Genomic DNA, 21,282 nt, shown 5'->3' with positions numbered 1-21,282 from the left:
TGGAGATAGATAAGTTGAAATCTCAACTCAGTCAAGAGTTTGAGATGAAAAACATGGGCGCTGCAAAGAAGATACTGGGAATAGAGATTAAGAGAGAGCGATCAAGTAAGAAACTGTACTTGAATCAGAAAGGTTACATCGAACGAGTAGTTTCTCGGTTCGGGATGCAGAATTCAAAGGCGGTGTCAACACCTTTGGCACCACACTTCAGGCTCTCGGGAAAACAATCTCCCACTACTACGGTGGAGAAGGATCAAATGGATCGTGTACTGTATGCTAGTGCAGTTGGCAGTTCGATGTACGCTATGGTGTGTACTCGTCCGGATATTTCACAAGCGGTCAGTGTGGTTAGTAGGTTTATGGCAAACCCGGGGAAGACACATTGGGAAGCTGTGAAGTGGTTGTTGAGGTACTTGAAGGGTATCGTTGATACGGGTTTGTGCTTTGGTGGAGACACATGTCAAGTAAGCGGTTATGTTGACTCGGATTATGCTGGCGATCTAGATAGAAGACAATCTACTACTGGTTATGTATTTAGGGTACATGGTGCTCCAGTTAGTTGGAGATCGATGTTACAATCTACAGTTGCGTTATCTACTAAGGAGGCCGAGTATATGGCTATAGTCGAGGGTGTGAAGGAAGCATTGTGGTTGTGGGGTTTTCTGGATGATCTAGGGATTAAGCAGGATTGTGTAGTTGTATGGTTTGATAGTCAAAGTGCAATCCACTTGGCGAAGAATCAGGTTCATCATAGTCGTACTACGCATATCGATGTCAAGTATCACTTTGTACGAGATGTCATAGAGGAAGGTGATGTTTCTCTCATGAAGGTACACACAGATGAGAATCCCGCGGACATGTTGACTAAAGTGGTGACGTGTAGCAAGTTTCAGCATTGCCTGGAATTGCTACAAATCGGCTCGTGTTAAGTTGCCCGAAAGGGCGTAATGGTGACAAGGTAATCTTTATGTGAAGGGTTGGTAGAACTACGGTAGGCTTGATCCTATAAAAGGGTACGTAGGTAACCATGGTCATATGGTGCAGTCGGATGAAGTTACAAGAAGCAGATATATCTTACAAGGAGTATCCTGGTGTTCGTCCAAAATTTGAAGAGTATCAAATTGTGTACGAGGTGGAGAATTGTGAGAGGCAGAATCCAATTTGGAAGGCGGTTTGAGAAGCATAGGCGGTTTGAAATTGAAATTGGTTAGTTTCTAAATTTTAGAAACCAATTCCTATTCTATGTCGGCTTATATTAATTATAAAAGGGGTCTTGAGTGCTTGTATTCAATATCACCAACAACAACTCTTCTTTAGAGAAAGATAGAGAGAGAGAGCAAGTGAGAGAGAAATTTTGTTCATAGTTTTGAGCGGTGTTTAATTTCTCGGTCGTCGAAGATTTAATATAGAAGGTTAATTTCTATACGGTACCATCTTGGGACGAACTTGCGGGTTGTGTGAGTCGTCTTCATCTATCCTTCAATAAAGATTTCTTGTTCGCCCGAGGACGTAGGCTTTAAAGTCGAACCTCGTTAATTCTGTTCACATATGTAGATTTTGGCTTAGCTTTTCGATTAATTTTCATAATCGGATCAATTTCTAGGATAGGTTCGATAGCTTCCGCGACTTTTATTACTAACAGAGATGTACTCTAGCAAGGAGGAACAGGCAAGAAAAACACAATGAGGTAAGAGTGCTCATGCCCGCACTTCCAACACCTACAAAAGGTTTGTGGAAATGCTTGAAGGAACTTAGAACTTTGCGTCCCAGCCACAACATGCTCCCCCCATACCAAGCTTGGTCTCTACTATGTTTGCTGGGATATGAGCTTAAAAACAAAAGAAATTTTTGGTGGAAGGTCTAAAATACGGACCTTAATAACACACAGTAAGTCCACTATCAACATAGAATAGACCAAAAGTCAAAATCAAATACAAATTTTGAAATGGATCAAACAAATTATTATTGCGCATACCATTTTTTGAGATTCACCCAATAAATCATTTCTGCAAGACATGTTTCTTCTCAGATAACATGACAACAACAAAGTATAGACTAGACAAGGAAATTGAACTGAATGGTAGTGACGGCTGCTCTAAGAGAACTTATAACCTTATATTTATAATGTCGATTTAGGGCATCACTGATAAAGAAGATTACGTGGTGCACGTTTAAACCACACAAAGTGTTTTTGTAATTTAGGAAACTAAATCCTAGTGAATCATTTTGGTATTAGTTCTTAACCAATCGCGCCTTATCAAAGGAAGGATCCTTCTGTGAAAAGCTACAAGATTTCTTTTCTGTCCTGGTATAATAACCAACATATCCGAAAGATATTAGAGCATCTCCATTGCAAAACCCAATCTTAGAAATTCAGATTCCACATAGGACTTTCTAAGTTTTTCTTGAAAAATCATCTCCAATGCAAAATTCAACTAAGATCTCAAATATGATGTGTCGAGGGTAGAATAAATATATCTCAAGAGGACACTATATTTCTAGAGTGACCTCTTGAGATATCTCTTAGTGTCTAACTCATCAATATTTAAACATCAACCAATAAAAATCAAGTCTCCGTATATTTAAAAAGTAACTGATATTTTTTTTTTTACAGAAATAACAATGTCACATAAGTAAAAGAACAAGTTTAGATTTTTGTATTGGAGACATACAAGAATTGAGGATTTATATTTTCGCCACTTCGGAGTCAGAATATCAATTGAAACTCGACAAATAAGACCAACAATTTTTTTTTTGACTTTTGCATTGTAGATGCTCTTAAGCCACCATATTCTAGAGGCCTGACATCGTTAAAGACACCAAAATGAACAAAGATTTCCTGCACAACCATCCACGTATGTGGCTTCTTATCAACAAGAAAGCATCGCGAGGGAGGACTATAAATGAGAGGGAAGAAAGGGTGACACATAGGCTGGTTGAAGAAAATGAAATCCAGCTACCAAAGTGATTTGATCTTAAAAATAAGTATTCCATTTAGCCTTTCAAGGGGTTTCTACTACAGGGTAGTTAGTTTCATATAATAGTGTATGCCCTGACAAGAAATTTGAGTCCAAAGACACTGCTTCTTCTGAACAAAGGACCTCGGCCATGAGAAGGTTTGTATATGGAATGACTTATTTTTGCTCTGAACACTGTTAGTAATTAGGTTACGAAGAAATGTTGTTCCAACTTATTAAGCGGTTGTTTATTCATGCCCAAGAAAGAGGGGGATTCGCTAGAGTTTCACAATTGTTGTCCCAACTTTCGCGTATTATTTTAATGTATAAGAAGTTCATAAAAAATATAGATAAAAAAGAACTCGATTTGAGGAAGTATTAATTAATAAATAATAATTGTCTGGGTGTGTTTTCTAGAAAAAAAATGTATTGAAAAGGAGACAATAATATACTATGCTATGTGTGCCATTTAAAAATCATTAATTGAAGCTTGCATCAGGGTTTTGATGATCCTAAAAATTGTCATAAGTTGGCTACGATCAATATCAATAGAACGCAAAAGATTTGACGAGTTAACCCATATCTAGTTAGAGCGGATGTTAAGTCCGAGAGAGGTTTACCGCTCAAGCCCAGAATTAGGGAGTCAGTACTATTGTCTTAGGCGCCTAAGCCCCACTTTGACTCATATACAACAAAGTCTGTTGTAGGATTTAGGAGAAGATGATGAAGGTCCACGTAAGTGGGTTAATACCTCAATCCTGATATACGAGGTCACTGAAGGGTGCCTTATGATTTACCGACTTAATCGTAAATCCTACAAAGATCTCAGTCGATGAGGATCTTAAGTATTTAATGAATTTGGATGAAAGAATCCCGTAAGGAGGAAACTGCCCCTACAAACTTTATAAGATCAGAAACACGATTTATCCAAAATACGAGTATCTTTGAGTAAATAAACTTGCATATATCAAATATACGGGATAATCGTAAAAAAAGAATTTTACATCTTACAACTACGAAATAGTATTTTTAAATCCAACAAGGTGGATCTCAACTAAGTGTGCTTAAGTTCAAACAAAAAAACTAAGTGTGCTTAAAATGCAAGGTCGGGTCTGAGACCAACCCGTTTGGTAGAGGCCCGACCCAACCTATATCCATGCAGAAAATGGGCCAGGTCAACCCAGGTCTACTCTCGGTCCCGAGTTGGGCCCGACTTTATTTTTTTACTTTTTCTTTTTTACATTTTTTTTTTGAACTTTTTATGTTTTATATTTGTGATCTTTTTCTTCGTTTCAATTTACTTCATGTTACAGGAAATATCTTTCGGTATGTTCCATTAGAAAACTTCTAAATAATTTCCTTCATATCTTTTTGGGTAAGTTCCATAAATTGTTTTAGATAATTTTCTCGAAATCTTATAGGTAAGCTCCTTTAGAGATCTTTTAGATAATCTATACAATATCTTTTAGTTAAATTTCATTAGAAATCTTTTGGGTTATTTCCCATATGGCCCCCTACTTTGTGACCAGCTTCCCGCCTGGCCCCCCACTTTACGAGAAATACCCATATGGCCCCCTTCCGTTATAACACCGTTACTCTCTCTCTTCCATTTCTTTTCTCTCTCTTCCAACATGTTTTCTCTCTCTGCCACCTCGTCAAAACCAGCCACCTCATCACCTTCTCCGGCAAGGTCGCCGGCCGGCCAAATTTCCGGCCGGCGACCTTCAAATATAAAAAAAAAAAAAAAATTCCTTTTTTTCTCTCTCTCTCTAAAAAAAAAATTTTTTTTTTTTAAATTCTCTCTCCCCTCTCTCTCTAAATTCTTTCTCTTCTTCTTCTCTTTTCTCTCTCTCTTCTTTTCTTTCTCTCTCTCTTTCCCCCCTCTCTCTCTCTTTCCCCCCTCTCTCTATTCTCTCTCTCGACCTCCGGCGAAGTCGCCGGAGGTCGAACAGAACGGATCTGTTCTGAACAGATGAACAGAACAGAATCTGTTCGACCTCCGGCGACTACGCCGGAGGTCGAGAGAGAGAGAGGGGGGAAAGAGAGAGAGAAAGAAGAAGAAGAGAGAGAAGAGAAGAAGAAGAAGAAGAAGAAGAAGAGAGGGAGGAGAGAGAATTTAAAAAAAAAAAATTTTTTTTTTTTAGAGAGAGAGAGAAAAAAAGAAATTTTTTTTTTTATATTTGAAGGTCGCCGGCCGGAAATTTGGCCGGCCGGCGACCTTGCCGGAGAAGGTGATGAGGTGGCTGGTTTTTACGAGGTGGTAGAGAGAGAAAACATGTTGGAGGAGAGAGAAAAGAAATGGAAGAGAGAGAGTAACGGTGTTATAACGGAAGGGGGCCATATGGGTATTTCTCGTAAAGTGGGGGGCCAGGCGGGAAGCTGGTCACAAAGTAGGGGGCCATATGGGAAATAACCCAAATCTTTTAGATAATTTTCATGAAATCTTTTAGGTAACTTCCATTACAAATCTTTTAGATAACTTCTCTACAGTCTTTCATGTAAGTTCCATTATAAATCTCTTACATACTCTCCATATTTTTTTAAGTAAGTTTCATTAGAAATATTTTAAATAATTTACATAAAGTCTTTTACCTAATAATTAAGGGTCATGCTTTGACTCATTTTCATTTTATGTTTGTAACGTTTCGTTAAATTTAATTTTGTATTAAGATTTTAATTTAATTTTTAAATTTATCTACGGGATAGCTAGTCCGGACCTGGGTCAAGTCCCGACCTGACTCGATAAGCACCACTAATCTCAACTGTCTCGTCAACGTCGTCTGTCGACAGTCAGCTAAAGAAGCCCATAACAAGGTTAAGATTCGCCCTAAATTGGGCAACCAACGAGTAAGTCGTCAAATTCTAAACTCGGGATCACTTAATACTCAATTATTTAACTGTGCGAATAATCTGACTATCTAAAGTGTCGGAGATTTTCAAGTTCTTTACAAATTTCGCTTCCATATCGGGGGAGAAAATCGAAATTCAACATTCCGGTCTCTACATCTTGAATGGTACCAGGCGAACAAATTTTGACATCACCAGTTTTTAATAGTTACTTTCAATGTATTAAAATCTGAATCAAAATATTGATGTATGGTGTAAGAGTATAAAATAAATGAAAAACTTTTACCGACATTGAAAAGCTAATCACAGTTGAAATGATTTACAAAACCTTCATCGATCATTATTTGTCTGATTTCAGGTTGATACTTAAGTGGTGTGTTGCTCCAAAGTATGGCCTGCTTCGACCAAGTCAAGAGAACTCAACAAAAGACTAAGAAGCAAATATGTCAACTCGTGTCCATGTCATCAGGGATGTATCTGAAAGAACTCTGGCACTTAAGCCCAGAACTGGGGGGTCGACATGAGTTTCTTAAGCGCCTTAAGCATGCTCTGGGTGTAAAACTAACCAGGCCAGTCGTGGTTAACCTCTTATGTGGATCTTGGAGCAGTAAGAGAGGTTTGTAGAAAACAACTCGACCCTTAAGCTTGTCTCGCCTCGAGGCATGGGAAGACAAATCGGAGATAAGGTTTACCCAATCTGTCTTGCCCGATCTAAAGTCTAGGGTGGAGATATCAACAATTCTAAGTGAAATGAAAGGTTATTCAGTTTCTGATTTTAGTTCTTTGAATCATAATTCGATTAGGATTTTGGCTATTGAAGTCTCTATGAAAGAGCATGATTAAATAAAGGGAGATTTGTTGTTTGGACCCCCTTTCCTATAATCGACTTGCAGTTTGGACTCTCTTTTTACAGTGTTGCACTTTGGACACCCTTTTTCAAAAAAAAACAAGTTAACTATAACAATTCAAATGGGCAAGGGATATAAAAATACAATTTTACCCCAACTAGATAGGAAAATACTATTTTACTCTCTACTTGACCTAAACTAATCTAAGTAGTTAACCCACAATTTAACTCAACCCAAATATACAACCCGCGACCCGGCCCTGGAAAATTGATTTTCACCTAACCCAAACAAAATCCATCGAGCTGACCCTGGAAAACAAAAATTTATTTTAACCTAACATTTTTCGAGGGAGCTTCATCTTCTTCCTACTTTCTCTCTCTCTATAGCTTGCAAACCGATTGGGAGGAACCATAAACCAAACTGATACTACCTAAGCCAGCCAACAATATATGACTAAGTCCAACTTTCCCTTCTCAATAGTCTACTTCATCATAATTTTCAGATTCATAATCAGTGAAGAACACTCAAATGTCACGTAGAAACATGAATAAAAAATGATCAAAATTTTGTTCCTGTGTCTTTGTTGTATAGGAATCAAATGATAGGTTAATGCCGGGAAAACAAATTACATAGTTAACAACATATTAGAATGAGTATTAGTAAGTGGGGATGTTGGAATTGACCTGGTTTGCCCAAGACTCTAATCCACCAAAGATATCCTTTGCTGATGTGAACCCGTTTTTGAGAATGGAATATTTATGAATTTGGGCGTAGAAACAATCCGGGAGTTAGTATTTGGATGGTAATTGTGGTCGTGGAGTTTAGTAATGGCAGTGGTTGTGGTGTCGTGGGAATAATGGAGGTGGTTGTGGTTGTGGTGTGGTTATGATGGTGGTGATAGTGGAAGTACAGTGACAAAGGTTTAGTAATTGTGGTGGTAGTGGATTTACAATGGTGGAGATCCCAGGTTCTATCTCATAGAAGTGCAAATCCAGGAATATTGAACTTGGGTATAAATACAGTAGTTTATGTAGGCTTTAGGTCATTTAATTCGTCAGACTATAGGCCATTTAATTCGTCGGGCTTTAGACCCAGTAGTATTTTAGCAATTAACGTGCGTATCACATCGTCTCGATGTATCAATGCCTTGTAACGACTAACGTAGATCGTAGTCGATGTCTCACAAAAAAATGGTGGAGGTTTAATCGTGGTGCTGGTAGAAGCGTCAACTAAAATAATTGAAAAAAAAATACAATTTAATGGTGGTGGTTGTGGCGTTGAAGTTCAGTGAGGGTGGTGATCGTGGTGGGGATGGTGGTGATCGTGGTGATAGTGGGGGTACAATGATAGATGTTTAGTATATGTGGTGGTGGTAGTGGAGGTACAATATGGATGTTTAGTAATCGTGGTGGTGGTAGAAGTGTCGACTAAAATAATTTTAAAAACACAATTTAAGAAAGATGAAATTCTAATGCTTCAGATTGAAATTGGGTTATTCAGACTCTGTAACATGCTTTCTACCAATTGAGCTAAAGTGTGCTACTTACTGCTTTTGGTGACTTTTTTTATAAAGATAAAATAAAAGAGTCACTTCAACGGACCAGATTCCGGTGAAGGGAAACCCCCTTCGCCGGAATTTTTAGAGAGAAAGAGAGATGAGTGAAAAAAAAATTTAAGTTCGAAGGTCGCCGGCCGGAAAATTTTCCGGCCGGCGACCCTCATCGGAGAAGAGAATGGTGACATGGAGAGAGAGAGGTGACGTGGAGAGAGATGAGTGGTGGAGAGAGAAGTAAGGTAGAATTTAGGTTTTCTTTTTTGTTTTATTTTGAAAATACATTAGTAAGAGGGGTAGTTATGACATTTCTGTGAAAAATAGAGGGCTATATTTGAATTTACAGAATTTGAAGACCATATTTGAATCTGGTCACAAAGTAGGGGGCCAAATAGAAATTAACTCTTTAAACAATTATGTCAAATTCATGGCTCCGAGTCTCAGATTTACCTTTAAACTTTAAACGGTCGGATTTATTTCCTTACGTTTTAGTTTGATTCTATGGTCATTAGTATTGAATTAAATATCTATTAATATAAAGTTATTGATTCTCATTTATATATCTTTTTGATTCTCATTATTACCATCTAATTTAAAATATAGGATTCCAGTTTTTTCAGAATCCAATAATATTGCATTTTTAGTCTTTTCATTAATTTTGGATCCTACATATATTTTCAGATATATATCCTCCAAGATCCTGCAAGAAAAATATGTCAAGGCCTTTCTCTTCTTGATTTGCTGCCAAAACTGTACAATTTTAAAGTCTTTTGGCCTAAATCTTTCAAGATTTATTACTATAAAAGCAATAAAGGTTACTTTTTCTGTTTCTATAACTTTATGGAATTAATGGTGGCATTGCAAAGACCTCTCTGTCTATAAAATGGATCAAATTATGCTTTACTTGTGAGAACAAATTACAAATCCTAGAGAGGCAGAGAGAAAGAGATTATGGAATTTTGCAAAATGAAAAGTTTCTGCGTGATGTTATTGATGATTATTAGCATCATGGTTTTGCTTCATAACGACCTTGTCGAAGCAAATAGGTATACGACAGGTGTGGTAGAACCAACCAAAAGCATACCAGCAGGGAGCAACCACCATGAAAGGGATGTTGGGATTTTGCAAAAAACTCCTTATGGACCAGTACCTGCAAATCCATACCATAGAGGATGCTCCAAGATATTGCGTTGCCGTAGCGATAGTCCACCACCTCCTCGTAAATGAAGATTTTATTCTAGAGACTGAATTATAGGAGGATTAGATATAGCTCCTAAGTAATAAGTATAAGGGATGATTTTATGGTTAAGAAGTAATGATATATGAGAATTAATGTAAATTACATATGTTTTAATTACATTCTATGCTATGGTTGCAGGAGCCAACTTGGAAGAAATTATGTTAGTTGAATGCATTTTCAATCATCTTTCATAATTTAGTTATCTTTACTTATATGTCTCTGTGTGGATGTTTAGAAAGTTAAACTATGTCAATTTATCATGATACTAGATAATTCTACATAGATGCCTTTTCATTTCTTGAGTTTGATCTAGTAATTCTTAATATCGGGTAATCTAAGATTCCATCTCTGTTAGCCGCTACGCTGTAGCCGGTTCGGAGGGGGTGTCTCCGCCGCGGATGGGCGGAGGAACTGATAAGCCTAAGAGCATCTCCAATGCAACGCTCAAACTCTAAATCTTAGAGTGCCACATAGGATCTTTTTCAGTTTTTCTCTAAAATCCATCTCCAATGCAAAACTTAACATAAATCTCTAAAGTGATGTGTCAAGATTCAATTTAGAGATCCTTAAGAGGAGTTTCTCTTAGTGCCACATAAGCAAATCAATTAGTTTTAAACTAAAATATAAGTTTTTAAAACTCTTGAGTGTTGCATTGGAGATGGTTTTGAAATAGAGTGTCTCTAAATGGCCAAATAGGAAAGAGACCATTTAGAGATCCATTTTTCACACTTGACACATACATAGGATTTTTTAGAGTTTTTCTTGAGTCTTGCATTGGAGATGCTCTAAAGGTCCCTATGTCTCTGGAATCTAAGTTTTTATTCTCGACCTCCGTGAGTTCTGTAACTTTCTAAAATAATTGTTGGTTTTGCATTTCAATTTAGGCATTTTCTTCCTCCCAAATTCTGAGCCTTAGGATGTTTTTGTGCATCTAATTTGCTGAGCTAAATAATGGTCAACTTTAATCAAGTTAAGAAGTCAACAGAACGACCCGAGTACAAATGGGTTGACTCAAATTGAAGTAAAAAAGAAGGTGATTCGGAAAGAATTATGCCACCTAAGCGTAGAATTGGTAGGTCAGTATGAGTTTCCTAAGCATCTTAAGTCATGCTCTGACTCTAAAGTAATCCAAGTCAGCTATGGTAAGAGCTCCGCTCTAGATCTTGGAGCAGTTAGGGATGTCTGTGGAAATCAGCTCGGCGCCTTAAGCTTGTCTTGTCGAATGACACATGAAGGTAAATTCAAGTCACTTTTACCTAACCTAAGCCCTGACATCATCTAAGGTCTAGGGCAAAGAGATCAACTAAACAAGCATAGTCCACCCGAGCTTCAAGCAAAGTCTAAACTGAGCTAAGTTAACAAGCTGAGCGACTCATCAAGGTCTTATCCATTTTAGTTCCGATTATCCAAAAATTAGTCATTAGTTAACTGAGGTCAATAAGTCAAGAATAAACTAAAATGATTAGAAAATTTCCAAGTTTTTTATTATAGAGAAAGTAAGTTTTCATGTGTAAGAGTATTTTTGGGAACCAAATAATTAGAAAAACTTAGTTGCTAATTATCTATATTACTTCAAACTTTATGTATCATTACCAATAATATTTTTGCATTTTATAGTTAATAGAAAAATTACTTGCTTTTACCCGCGGCTTTGGGGCAGAAAGAATAATCTCTAGAGAATACATTCTCAATGGAATCCATATTTTTTTTGTACATTTTCGGGGGGCATATTATTTATTAACCCAAAAATTAACTTGATCAAACATTGCCCCTTAATCTTCATCTTCTCTGTCACCTTCACCACTACAACTTCCCACCACCACCATTGCCACCTCTTCTCTCTCCTCTCTGTTCCTCTCTTACTCACTGTTACCCTATCTCAGTATGTCCTTCTCTCTCTCACTATCTCTCTCTATTGCTCTCACTATCTATGTCTCTCGATCTCTCACTTTTTCTTGCTTAATCTCTTATTGTTTCTTGATCGATCTTTCATTGTTTTTTTTCTCTCTCACACACACACAGACATTGTTCCGGCGAAACACTTCGAGCATCTCGTGGTTGACCATTTCGAGCCACAAAACGTTCTGTGACCACAAAACATTTAGTGGTCATGAACTTTGTGATCTCCACAGAGAGATTTTATACAGACCGCAAGAGAGAGAGGGAGTAAAAGAGACTAAAGAGAGAGAGAAAGAGGAACTAATCTACATAGAGATATGTCTACATCGAGAGATGAGAGTGATCTACAATGAAAGAGAAAGAGATTTAGAGTAAGAACGACAGAGAGATGGTCAGTGAGAGCGAAAGAAATAGTGAGAGAGAGAGAGAGCGGGAGAGTGATAATGCGAGACAGTGGGAGAAATAGTAAGTAAGAGAACTAGAGAGAGAAGAGGAAAATTTGGGGGGGGGGGGGGGGGCAATGTTTGATCAAGTCAATTTTTAGATGAAAAGAAGAATATGCCCTATAAATCAATGTTTATTGACTAATTCTTTAAGCCCCTGAAATTTTTCTTTATCCCCCAAAGTCCCGACCTTGTTTATTTAGTTATTATGAATAATTTTTTGACCTGAACAACTATTTTCCATTTCTTTATTGTACAAACTCTTATTCGTATAAATACATATTGAAGTGAATGGTTTTCCACACCTAAAACCTAATAAACTGATATTTATATTTGTTCACACACAGATTAATGTTTTTCAGTTATTTAAACCTAAAGATACATATTGTGCAATCAATTTTTATTTGAGTGGTGAGTTATTGTATAGCATTTCTTAATAGTCAAACAAAGCATAACATAAAAACAGGAAGTAAACGCCCTTACCCATACCAAATAAACAAGTCTTTATATAGGGTTCCACTTAAAAGGTTATTTTTGATCATGGGGATCACTAAATAAGTTGTTTGAAATCATGGTAGACATGTCTTTCTTTTTCTTCTTTCAATTCTCCAAATAAATATTTCAACAACAGAACAAACTCCAGAATCATTTCATCTGCGTTTATTCGTTATTTGGACGAATACAATAAAAAAAATGTCTGTAGCAATGGCAACTTCAGCAAATCCATCAATTTCTCCCACTCAACAAGAAGAAAAGAGAGGGTTCTTACCGGAGTTTGTAGACGAGAAAGAAGAAAACAACAATACTATACCCGATCACATCAGTTCAAAACCCTTCACGGTTACGAAAGAAATATCAGTTGACCCCATTTCAGTTTTAGAATCAGTTCCAACTACAAAGACAGCTGCAGAAGGCGATATTGCTTCAGTTTATGAACAGAACGCGTCAAATTCAAAACTCGTCTTGAATTATCCACCACTGTTATTGCCTATACGAACTTCGAAAGCTAATAACAAGTTGTTGAGTAGTAGTCTCCCAAGTTCAGCAGCGTCATCGCCTAAATCTGGTCCTCCTCCTTTGGCTGAATGCAACAAAAATTGGAGAAACCAATGTCCTCCTAATCTTCGACATTCAATCAGTTCTCTTGCTCGCCAACGTTCTTCAATTGTTTCTCCTCTCACAATACAACCCGCCAACTTAACTAATAATAGTAATTTGGCTAGAAGTAAGTCATGTGGTGACGGGAGGGCATCTTCGCCAACCGATAAACTCGATATTTATTCTAATACGGTATTGAGTGGTGGGAAAAGTAAGAACCGGAACAAAGTACATGTGGAAGACGGAAGGACTATTAGTGATGAGGCAAATGATCCTAAGCAGAAGAGTAGAGAAATGGTAAATACTTATAATGATAATTTCAAATGTGGTGTATTATGCTTGTACTTGCCTGGATTTCGCAAGGGAAAACGAATTAGACAGGGAAAGAAAGAAGGACAAGAACAAGAAGAGATAATGGCAACAAGAAATGTCATATCAAGGACAGTTTCCTTGGAGCAATTTGAATGTGGGTCATGGTCAACCCCTGGCATAATTACAAGTACCGGTAATCACCATGTCGGTTCTACACGTTATTACGATCTACCGTTAGAGTTGATTCAACCCTCAGGGGATACAGATACACCAGTTGCATCTGCTTTTGTTTTCGAAAGAGAGATAAAGGGAGTTCTGAAGAATAGCGCGTCGAGAAGAGATCAGACAAGGAACTCGTGTGAATCATCGACTACTCCTCGTCATGTTAGGTTTTCAATATCGAACCCACCAGCTTCTTGCATTACGCCTCGATTGCGCAAGGCTAGGGAAGAGTTCAATGCGTTCTTAGAAGCACAAGGGGCCTAGCTATACATACTTTTTTTGAAAGTCAGTATAAGTGGTAGAATCTAGGTGGCCGATTTTAAGTTCTATTGTATTTTATTGATCTTAAGATGTGAAATCTATTTGTTAGAAAATGGGGTGAAGTATGACCGGAGGTCCTTTGAAGGAGCTTTCCTCTTTCGTATACAACCGCACCGCTAAATGCTTACTTTGTTATATATTGAAAGAATTAGATTATTGATGATTTTCAGTGTATGTGAGGCAGGGGCACCCGGCGTGGACGCTTTTTGCCGTGGCCTAACGGCCACGTAGGCCAATCGGCCATAATGATTAGATTTAGGAAACTCCCAGTTTTAGTGTGATTCGTATTGAATCTAGGTTTAGGAAGTTACATTATTTCAGTATTTCCATTAATTGGGAAAGTCTAGTTTGAGTCTATCTAATTAGGAAGTTGCAGTATTTCAGTATATCCATTTTTCAGGAAAGTCCAGTTTGAGTCTAACTAGGAAAGTATGATATCCTATAAAAGGAGGTCTAGTCTGTCTTTTATTTTCATGTTGAAGAGAAAATCCCCTTGAGTTTTATAAAGTTTATCAGTTTTAGAGTTATTTTAATCTTTCTTTTAATCGTTCTTCGTTTATTTTATCGTCTTCTTTATTTCCGCTGCGTTCTACATCATGTGGTATTCAGAGCCACCAAAGTTTTGGGCTAATGATTCCGGTAATTTTTTTCCAGACCAATTAAATCAGCATCAATCGTATTCTATTCCTCAAGAAGATTATAATCAATCGGATTATACTCATCAAGGGATAACGAATCGATGCTTATGCGCATCATGTTTGTATGCGAAAAAAGATTCGTACGATTATCATTGAAATCCGGGAGAAACCGTACGAGAAAACCCATCACAACCCCCATCTTATTATACACCACCACCACCGTATTCACCACCACCGTATTCACCACCACCGCCACCACAACCGTCTTTTTGTCTAGAAACGCTCCAATCGAACTATTATCCAACACAACCGTCTCCTTGTCCATACCAACCGTCACCACCACCACTAGTGTGTTATACACCATCACCTCCATCTTATTACTATCAAACACCGGAAACAACACCACCACCCCCGTACTATTATTATTCACAACCTCTTTTACCATCTTCGGCACCTCCACCACCAATACCACCATCTTCTCTTTACTATTCTACACCACCAACACAACCAACTCTCCATCAACATCAAATTGATGCACTTCAGTTGGATACAAGTAATCCAAACGGTTTACCTCCATACACGATTAACCTCTCATCTCAATACTTGGATAATGATGATTGGACGCTTCAATCTAGTCAATCTTTGGCTGGATTGGAGAAGCCTCTTATTTCCATCAACCATGAAGAACTAATAAAAGAAGAAGAAGATTCGGAAGAGCATGAAAAAGATGAGCTTGAGGTTGCTGAACCATACTCCGAAGAAGACAAAGACGATTTCGAAGAAGTTGAAACTGCAGTAGAAGAAGATGAATCTTCCTTCGACGTAGAAGAAGAGAAAGTCGAACATAACGAAAGCAAAGAAGAGGTTGGTCCTAAGCGAGACAGTGTACGGAAGCTTTTCGAATCGTTTTGCGAAGGTGAGTCCATTCTTGATAAACCAAAGTCAGTTGATATTCTATGTTCTAGAAACATTCTGGTTATGATTCAAGTGAAGAATAAAGCAAATATGGGTGCTTATATCTCTCTCCTTGCGTTAATTTTGATTGTATGATTTTGTTTTCTACACTCTCTCGTTGTCATATTCGTAGCGTGAGTAGCTTGTTCCAGGTAAGACGTCAAGAACCTGTTATGGTTCTTACGGTTGGTAAAGAAAAAGGTTATGTCGATCTTCGTAAGCGAAGAGTTGCGGAAGAAGATATTCAGACTTGTGAGGGAAGGTTTAATAAGAACAAGCTTGTTCAATCTATTATGCGTCATGTTGCCGAGACTCTTTCATTCGATTTAGAGGATCTCTACATCCATATTGGTTGGCCTTTGTTAGCTGAGTTTGAAGCAATACTAGAAGTAGATAAGAATAAGCTAAGTGAGGGGGTGTTCGGAGAAGTGTTACGAGCCACTCAAGAGGCATTAGTTTTACCTCCATGGGTTGCACTTGCTATTCGTCCAATGCCGGGAGTTTGGGAATATATACGTATGAATGTGAAGGCTCTAATCACAGAGAAACTCACTACTTCTGAATATTTGGAATTCAAGGAACTTGTTAATGGGAGTTCTAATGATTCTTTCATGCTTGAGTTAGACTTTGAGCCCTTCAATCCTTCCTTCCCAACAACCACACTTGCAAAATCCATTGGCAACGGTATACAGTTTCACAACAAATACCTATCTTCGAAGATGATTCATGAGAAAGATAGCATGGTAGCATTGTTTGATTTTCTCCGAAACGACCACAACTGTGACCATCACCACTCCTCTCCTATCAACTACACTTTCGGCATTCTTGCTATGCATTCTGAAATAGTTACTTTAGTCTTACTTGCAATCTTTACCATCCGACCTCAAGTCGAAGATCAAGAAAGTCTCATAAATTATAGACAAATTCATCCTAGTGCTAATGGCCACTCAATTCCTGTTAAAGAATTTGTTCAAGGTATTGTTGAAGGTAACACTAGGGTTCTTATTGCATCAAGATCTAGAGAAGAAGTTTTCAAGGGCATTAAGGATTTCAAGAAAGAAGTTTTTGATAAAGTTCAACTTGAACTTAATAGATTTGGGTTGCTACCTTTTAATGCAAATTTCAAAAACTTCGTTGGCATTCCGGGGCATGAATACTTTTCTTACCTAACTCAAAAGGTTCAACCTAAAGCAACCAATCAAGCCAAGTTGAGAGGTGAGGTCATGCAACATATAACAGAAAGTATGATTGTTCATCTTCGAGAAATTTTACGATGCCTTGCAACCTTTTTTGGCTCTTCTCGTGATGATTGGATGATGAATTTGAAGGCTAATTTTTTGGTAGAGGAAAATATAGTATTTGCAAGCTTCTTCATCAAATTTCAAGATGATGGAAGATGTAGAAATTTATTGGACTTTTCTTCACTGATATCGATTCTGCGAGAATCGCCGCATCATGGGTTTCAGTTTATAGTTGGTAACTTAGTCCCATTCTCTATTCTTCGGATTTCGGACACCTTTCGTGCAAAGTGGGAATTACGGATCGCCATGATAGAGTTCATCGTATGTGGGTGCATCAAATTAATTTCTTCGTCGAAACGGTTCGGGACGAACCTCGTGGGAGAAGGGGAAGCAGATGCAGGGGCACCTGGCGTGGACGCTTTTTGCCGTGGCCTAACGGCCACGTAGGCCAATCGGCCATAATGATTAGATTTAGGAAAGTCCCAGTTTTAGTGTGATTCGTATTGAATCTAGGTTTAGGAAGTTACATTATTTCAGTATTTCCATTAATTGGGAAAGTCTAGTTTGAGTCTATCTATTTAGGAAGTTGCAGTATTTCAGTATATCCATTATTCAGGAAAGTCCAGTTTGAGTCTAACTAGGAAAGTATGATATCCTATAAAAGGAGGTCTAGTCTGTCTTTTATTTTCATGTTGAAGAGAAAATCCCCTTGAGTTTTATAAAGTTTATCAGTTTTAGAGTTATTTTAATCTTTCTTTTAATCGTTCTTCGTTTATTTTATCGTCTTCTTTATTTCCGCTGCGTTCTACATCAGTATGAATCTGATTCACCTTGCATCATATTGTAATGTAGGTATCCCATAAAATATGAAAACATACACTCCCTCCATCTCCATCTACATTTGTGTCACTTATTTTGGAAATTCGACTTTTTAAGAGAACGTCGTTAATTTGTGTAATAACTGTTGTTTCTCTGGTTATCAATCGAGAAGTCGATTACTCTCTGTCTCGGCTTAATTCAGACAGAGTTTCCTTTCTCTAACTTATAGAGAGATAGACTATTTAAAGAATAATGATTTATCAATATTTCTTCTTTCGGACTAACCGAGATAGGTGTTAATGTAGTCGAGGCAAGAATAAATTCTCTTTCCTTAAGACATTTTACACCCCCGTAACAGTACCAAACGTTAGGGTGTATGCCTTCGGGATACAACGACTTTCCTTTCAGAGTTTTAAGATGGTACTTCTTTATTCTGAAAGCGGACGAACCTTTGTAAGTATTATGAGCTCTTGGACTAATGCGGATGATCTTCTAGATGCTTCGGAATTTCAAACTTCACTCGAAACTTCTTTCTTCTTTTTCTAGATATTCTAGTCAAACCAGAACCTCTAATTGTTAGAAGGGAAGAGAAGAAGAGAATTAATTGAATTGATGTTCCGGAGATTCAAACTTCACTCGAAACTTCTTTCTTCCTTTTCTAGATATTCTAGTCAAACCAGAACCTCTAGAATTACTTCCTAATTAGATATTCTAGACAAACCAGAACCTCTAATTGTTAGAATGGAAGAGAAGAAGAGAAGAGAATGAATTGATATCAAATGGAATGGTTTTGGGTTGTTTATATAGGAGTTGAATGGATACATGTGTCTGTTGGATTATAAGGACATATCTGTTCGGAACTAGGGACTAAACGTGAAGTCAGAATCAAGTTTAGAGTCGGTTAAGATATGGGACGTTGGATTTGGCTCAAAAACTCGGGTGGAACGCCCACCGTATGATGGAGCAAGATACAGCCCGAATTTGTCCCAACAGATCAAGAAAACAATGGCCAGATTAAAAGATTGGCTAATCCCACTTGGTGCCCAACTCGGGACTAACGCGGGTCGTTGGATCTTGATAGATCCAACGCTTCTGGGCGAAACCCGAAGTTGTCCCGACAATCTAAATGTGCGACCGTCCGATCTAGCGCAATCCCGCGGAAGGAACGCCCACCGTTCAGATTTGAAAGCGTTCTCTTCGCTCAAATGCCCCCTAATCCGACTTGTCCGGTTTGACACTTTAATCCCTATTTCAACCGATCTTCGTACAAACTTTAAACTTGAATTTCTCATTCATCCGGAATCGGATTCGAGTGATTCTTGGCTCTAACTGGAAGAGCTCGACGAGACGAACGCACTGCTGTATTCGGTTTTTGAGTTTGACGAGTCGGGTTGAGCCAAAATCGGCTCTGATTCCAACAATAACTTGAACAAATATTGGGAAACTATATTAACATTAGGAACAAATCTATGATAATATTGATTTCTTCTTTAGAGTTAGATTTCTCTTCCTCTGGATTTCCTTTCTCTTTTGATTGTCTTACTTTATTTCCGTTGCACAAATTGAATGGGGATTAAACCGAAAGTTCAATTTGGAAAACAACTTCATGCAGAAAATCTTTGATACACTTTTCATCGAGGCAACCTTGGAATTGGTTGTTGAACAAGCCTTTGTTTGGTGTAGATTGGTAGAAATAGTAGGACAGTAGTAACGACCAAATATGGCATAATGACAACTGCGGATCCAAATATTGGTTAGACTCGACCAGTCAAGAAGCCAACCGACTGACTAGTGCGGCACGCGTCGGATCCCTGAAAACGCACTAGGGGAACTTTGACAAAACAACCAGAGGGGTGGACCTGAAAGAGCTCTGCCACTAGAGACTAAGACGGGAGGTCGGCATAAGTCTCTTACGCACCTTGAACTCTGTCATGACTCAAATGCCAAGAAAACATGGATCTCAGTCGTCTCTGCACCATAAGCCCTGGAACAGGAGACCTGCAACACTATACTCGACACTTTTAGCTCTTTTCGATCTGAAAGAAATGTCAGTTACGCGAATGGCCAGATAGTATCGAATATCCGCTTTCCATATATAGAGATACAACCATATCGACTATTATCAGAAAGATTCCATTAACGACCCTTCCACGTGACCTCCATTAAGTCGGTGACTTACAATTGTCATACAAGCCTATATAAACGAGACAGGTTTGCCCTGAAAAGGGATCCAATTAATCATTACCCTTAGCTTCTTATTGACCTTCAACCTACTACAATTAGCTGACTTGAGTGTCAGAGTGTCTTTGTCGGTACCCCCATTCAGTTATCGATAACAAATAGGAACAATCAAATCAAAAGTAACAAGGATAATATTTTGGGACAATTTCCTGGAACGCCACTTTCCGACATCACTTTGGCGCTAGAGGAAGGGATTGTAAATTGGCAACCCCACACTTTCATTATTACAAATCCAGCACCAAAGAACACTTGGGCACTCGAATGTGTTGTCACCATGTCCGTAAACAGAGATCTAGTAGAAGAAATAGCCCTGCTAATAAAGGAAAAGTAACGTGATCACGTGGACACTTTGGCTAGGATGCAGACAACCCTCTTGAAGGTACATCAAGAGTTATATTACTTAAGAAGACAGAGGGAGGCCGAGAATAGGAAAAAGCCTCCTTAATCCTGGTACGAAATCTGTTTGCCACACCAATTCCCCTGGTTGCTCCCTTCACCATTAGTGATGGTGACCTAGAGGATATCGAGAAAATCTGATAGAACGGGGAAACTACGAAAGATAAGAGATAAGAGGGAAAGGCAAAAAGAGGTAGAAAGACTTTCAGAAGAAAAACAAAGAGGCAACGTCTACTGCAAGAAGGAGGGACGTAAAGTTGTCTATGAATGACAAACAGATGAGAGGATCCGCAACCTCACACTCTAGAAGAGCTCAAGATTAAAGTGCAATCCTCGATTATATAAGATGAGAGGATCCACAAAATACAAGGAGAAAGCAGGGCAGACCAAATAAATCGATATACGAAGATGAGGTTGACTATGGCTAATACAAACCTTTGCCTCACGAGCGGTTGAAACCTTGGAAGCAGAGGATGGTGTAGTTGCCAAGGCAAAACTCCAACAAGCAGGTCTGAATGTCAAAGGATATCTCTGTTTATTGTGCCTACTTGAACAACGCTGGTAAGAAGAACATTTCTAATGGCACTTTGTCTGCCAACAAAGGGCCGTCCTCACCATTGTGAGAAGACCAACAACAGGATGAACCTCCAATCATGCTCGGGAAAATATATGTTAAGGAAGCCTGAGCTCCCTAATCATGAAGACGATAATTGAGACTCCACGAATCATCTTCTTTGATGATTTTTTTATTCAGTCTGATTACCCCTTATGATGACCCATTGGTCACATAAGCGTATGCCGCTAATTGGTTTGTGCAAAGAATATTATTGATTGCAGTAGCTCGTCAGAGATCATGACCTAGGATTGTTTCGGTAAGTTGTAAATCAGTACCAGTTCTTGAAGTCGCAATCTTCCCCTCTGCTAGGATTCAACAACAATCAGATCAAAGTAGAAGACTTAATATACTCCAAGTGAAAATAATGTACAAAAGAGAGGTAAGGTTAGAAGTCACGTCCCCTTAGCCTATAATGTCATAATGGTACGATGATTCCTTCACGCGTCAGGGGCTATAATCTCGATACCTTCTTTGATGTTAAGGTATCTAATCCCCGGTACCAGCTTTGAGGGAACAGTAGAGGAGACGAGTGAATAGCTAAGGAGGGATAAATTGTCTCAGCTAGAGAATTCTTGATGATCACAACATCAATGATGTAGAAGGCGAGTTAGAGCCAAAGATCGACTTTAGACACATGA

The 21,282-nt window shown here is 38.3% G+C and overlaps 1 protein-coding gene and 1 long non-coding RNA gene across 2 annotated transcripts in view; both read left to right on the top strand.

Moving 5' to 3' along the window:
• LOC147564761 (uncharacterized) overlaps positions 1–21,282 on the top strand; it is a 99,545-nt gene that overhangs the window by 34,252 nt on the left and 44,011 nt on the right. The window lies entirely within an intron of this gene.
• LOC147564766 (uncharacterized) lies at positions 12,435–17,468 on the top strand. The gene is made up of 2 exons (XM_086649869.1): positions 12,435–13,910; positions 17,387–17,468. The coding sequence occupies exon 1, from the start codon at positions 12,480–12,482 to the stop codon at positions 13,680–13,682; it is 1,203 nt and encodes a 400-aa protein (XP_086505995.1). The 5' UTR covers positions 12,435–12,479; the 3' UTR covers positions 13,683–13,910; positions 17,387–17,468.

Source organism: Eschscholzia californica, unplaced genomic scaffold (assembly GCF_041429995.1).
Source record: "Eschscholzia californica isolate CP2 unplaced genomic scaffold, dmEscCali1.0.p SCAF_1, whole genome shotgun sequence".
Taxonomy (NCBI): domain Eukaryota; kingdom Viridiplantae; phylum Streptophyta; class Magnoliopsida; order Ranunculales; family Papaveraceae; genus Eschscholzia; species Eschscholzia californica.
Note: the sequence above shows the minus strand (reverse complement) of the source record. Positions and strands in the feature narration are given on the sequence as shown.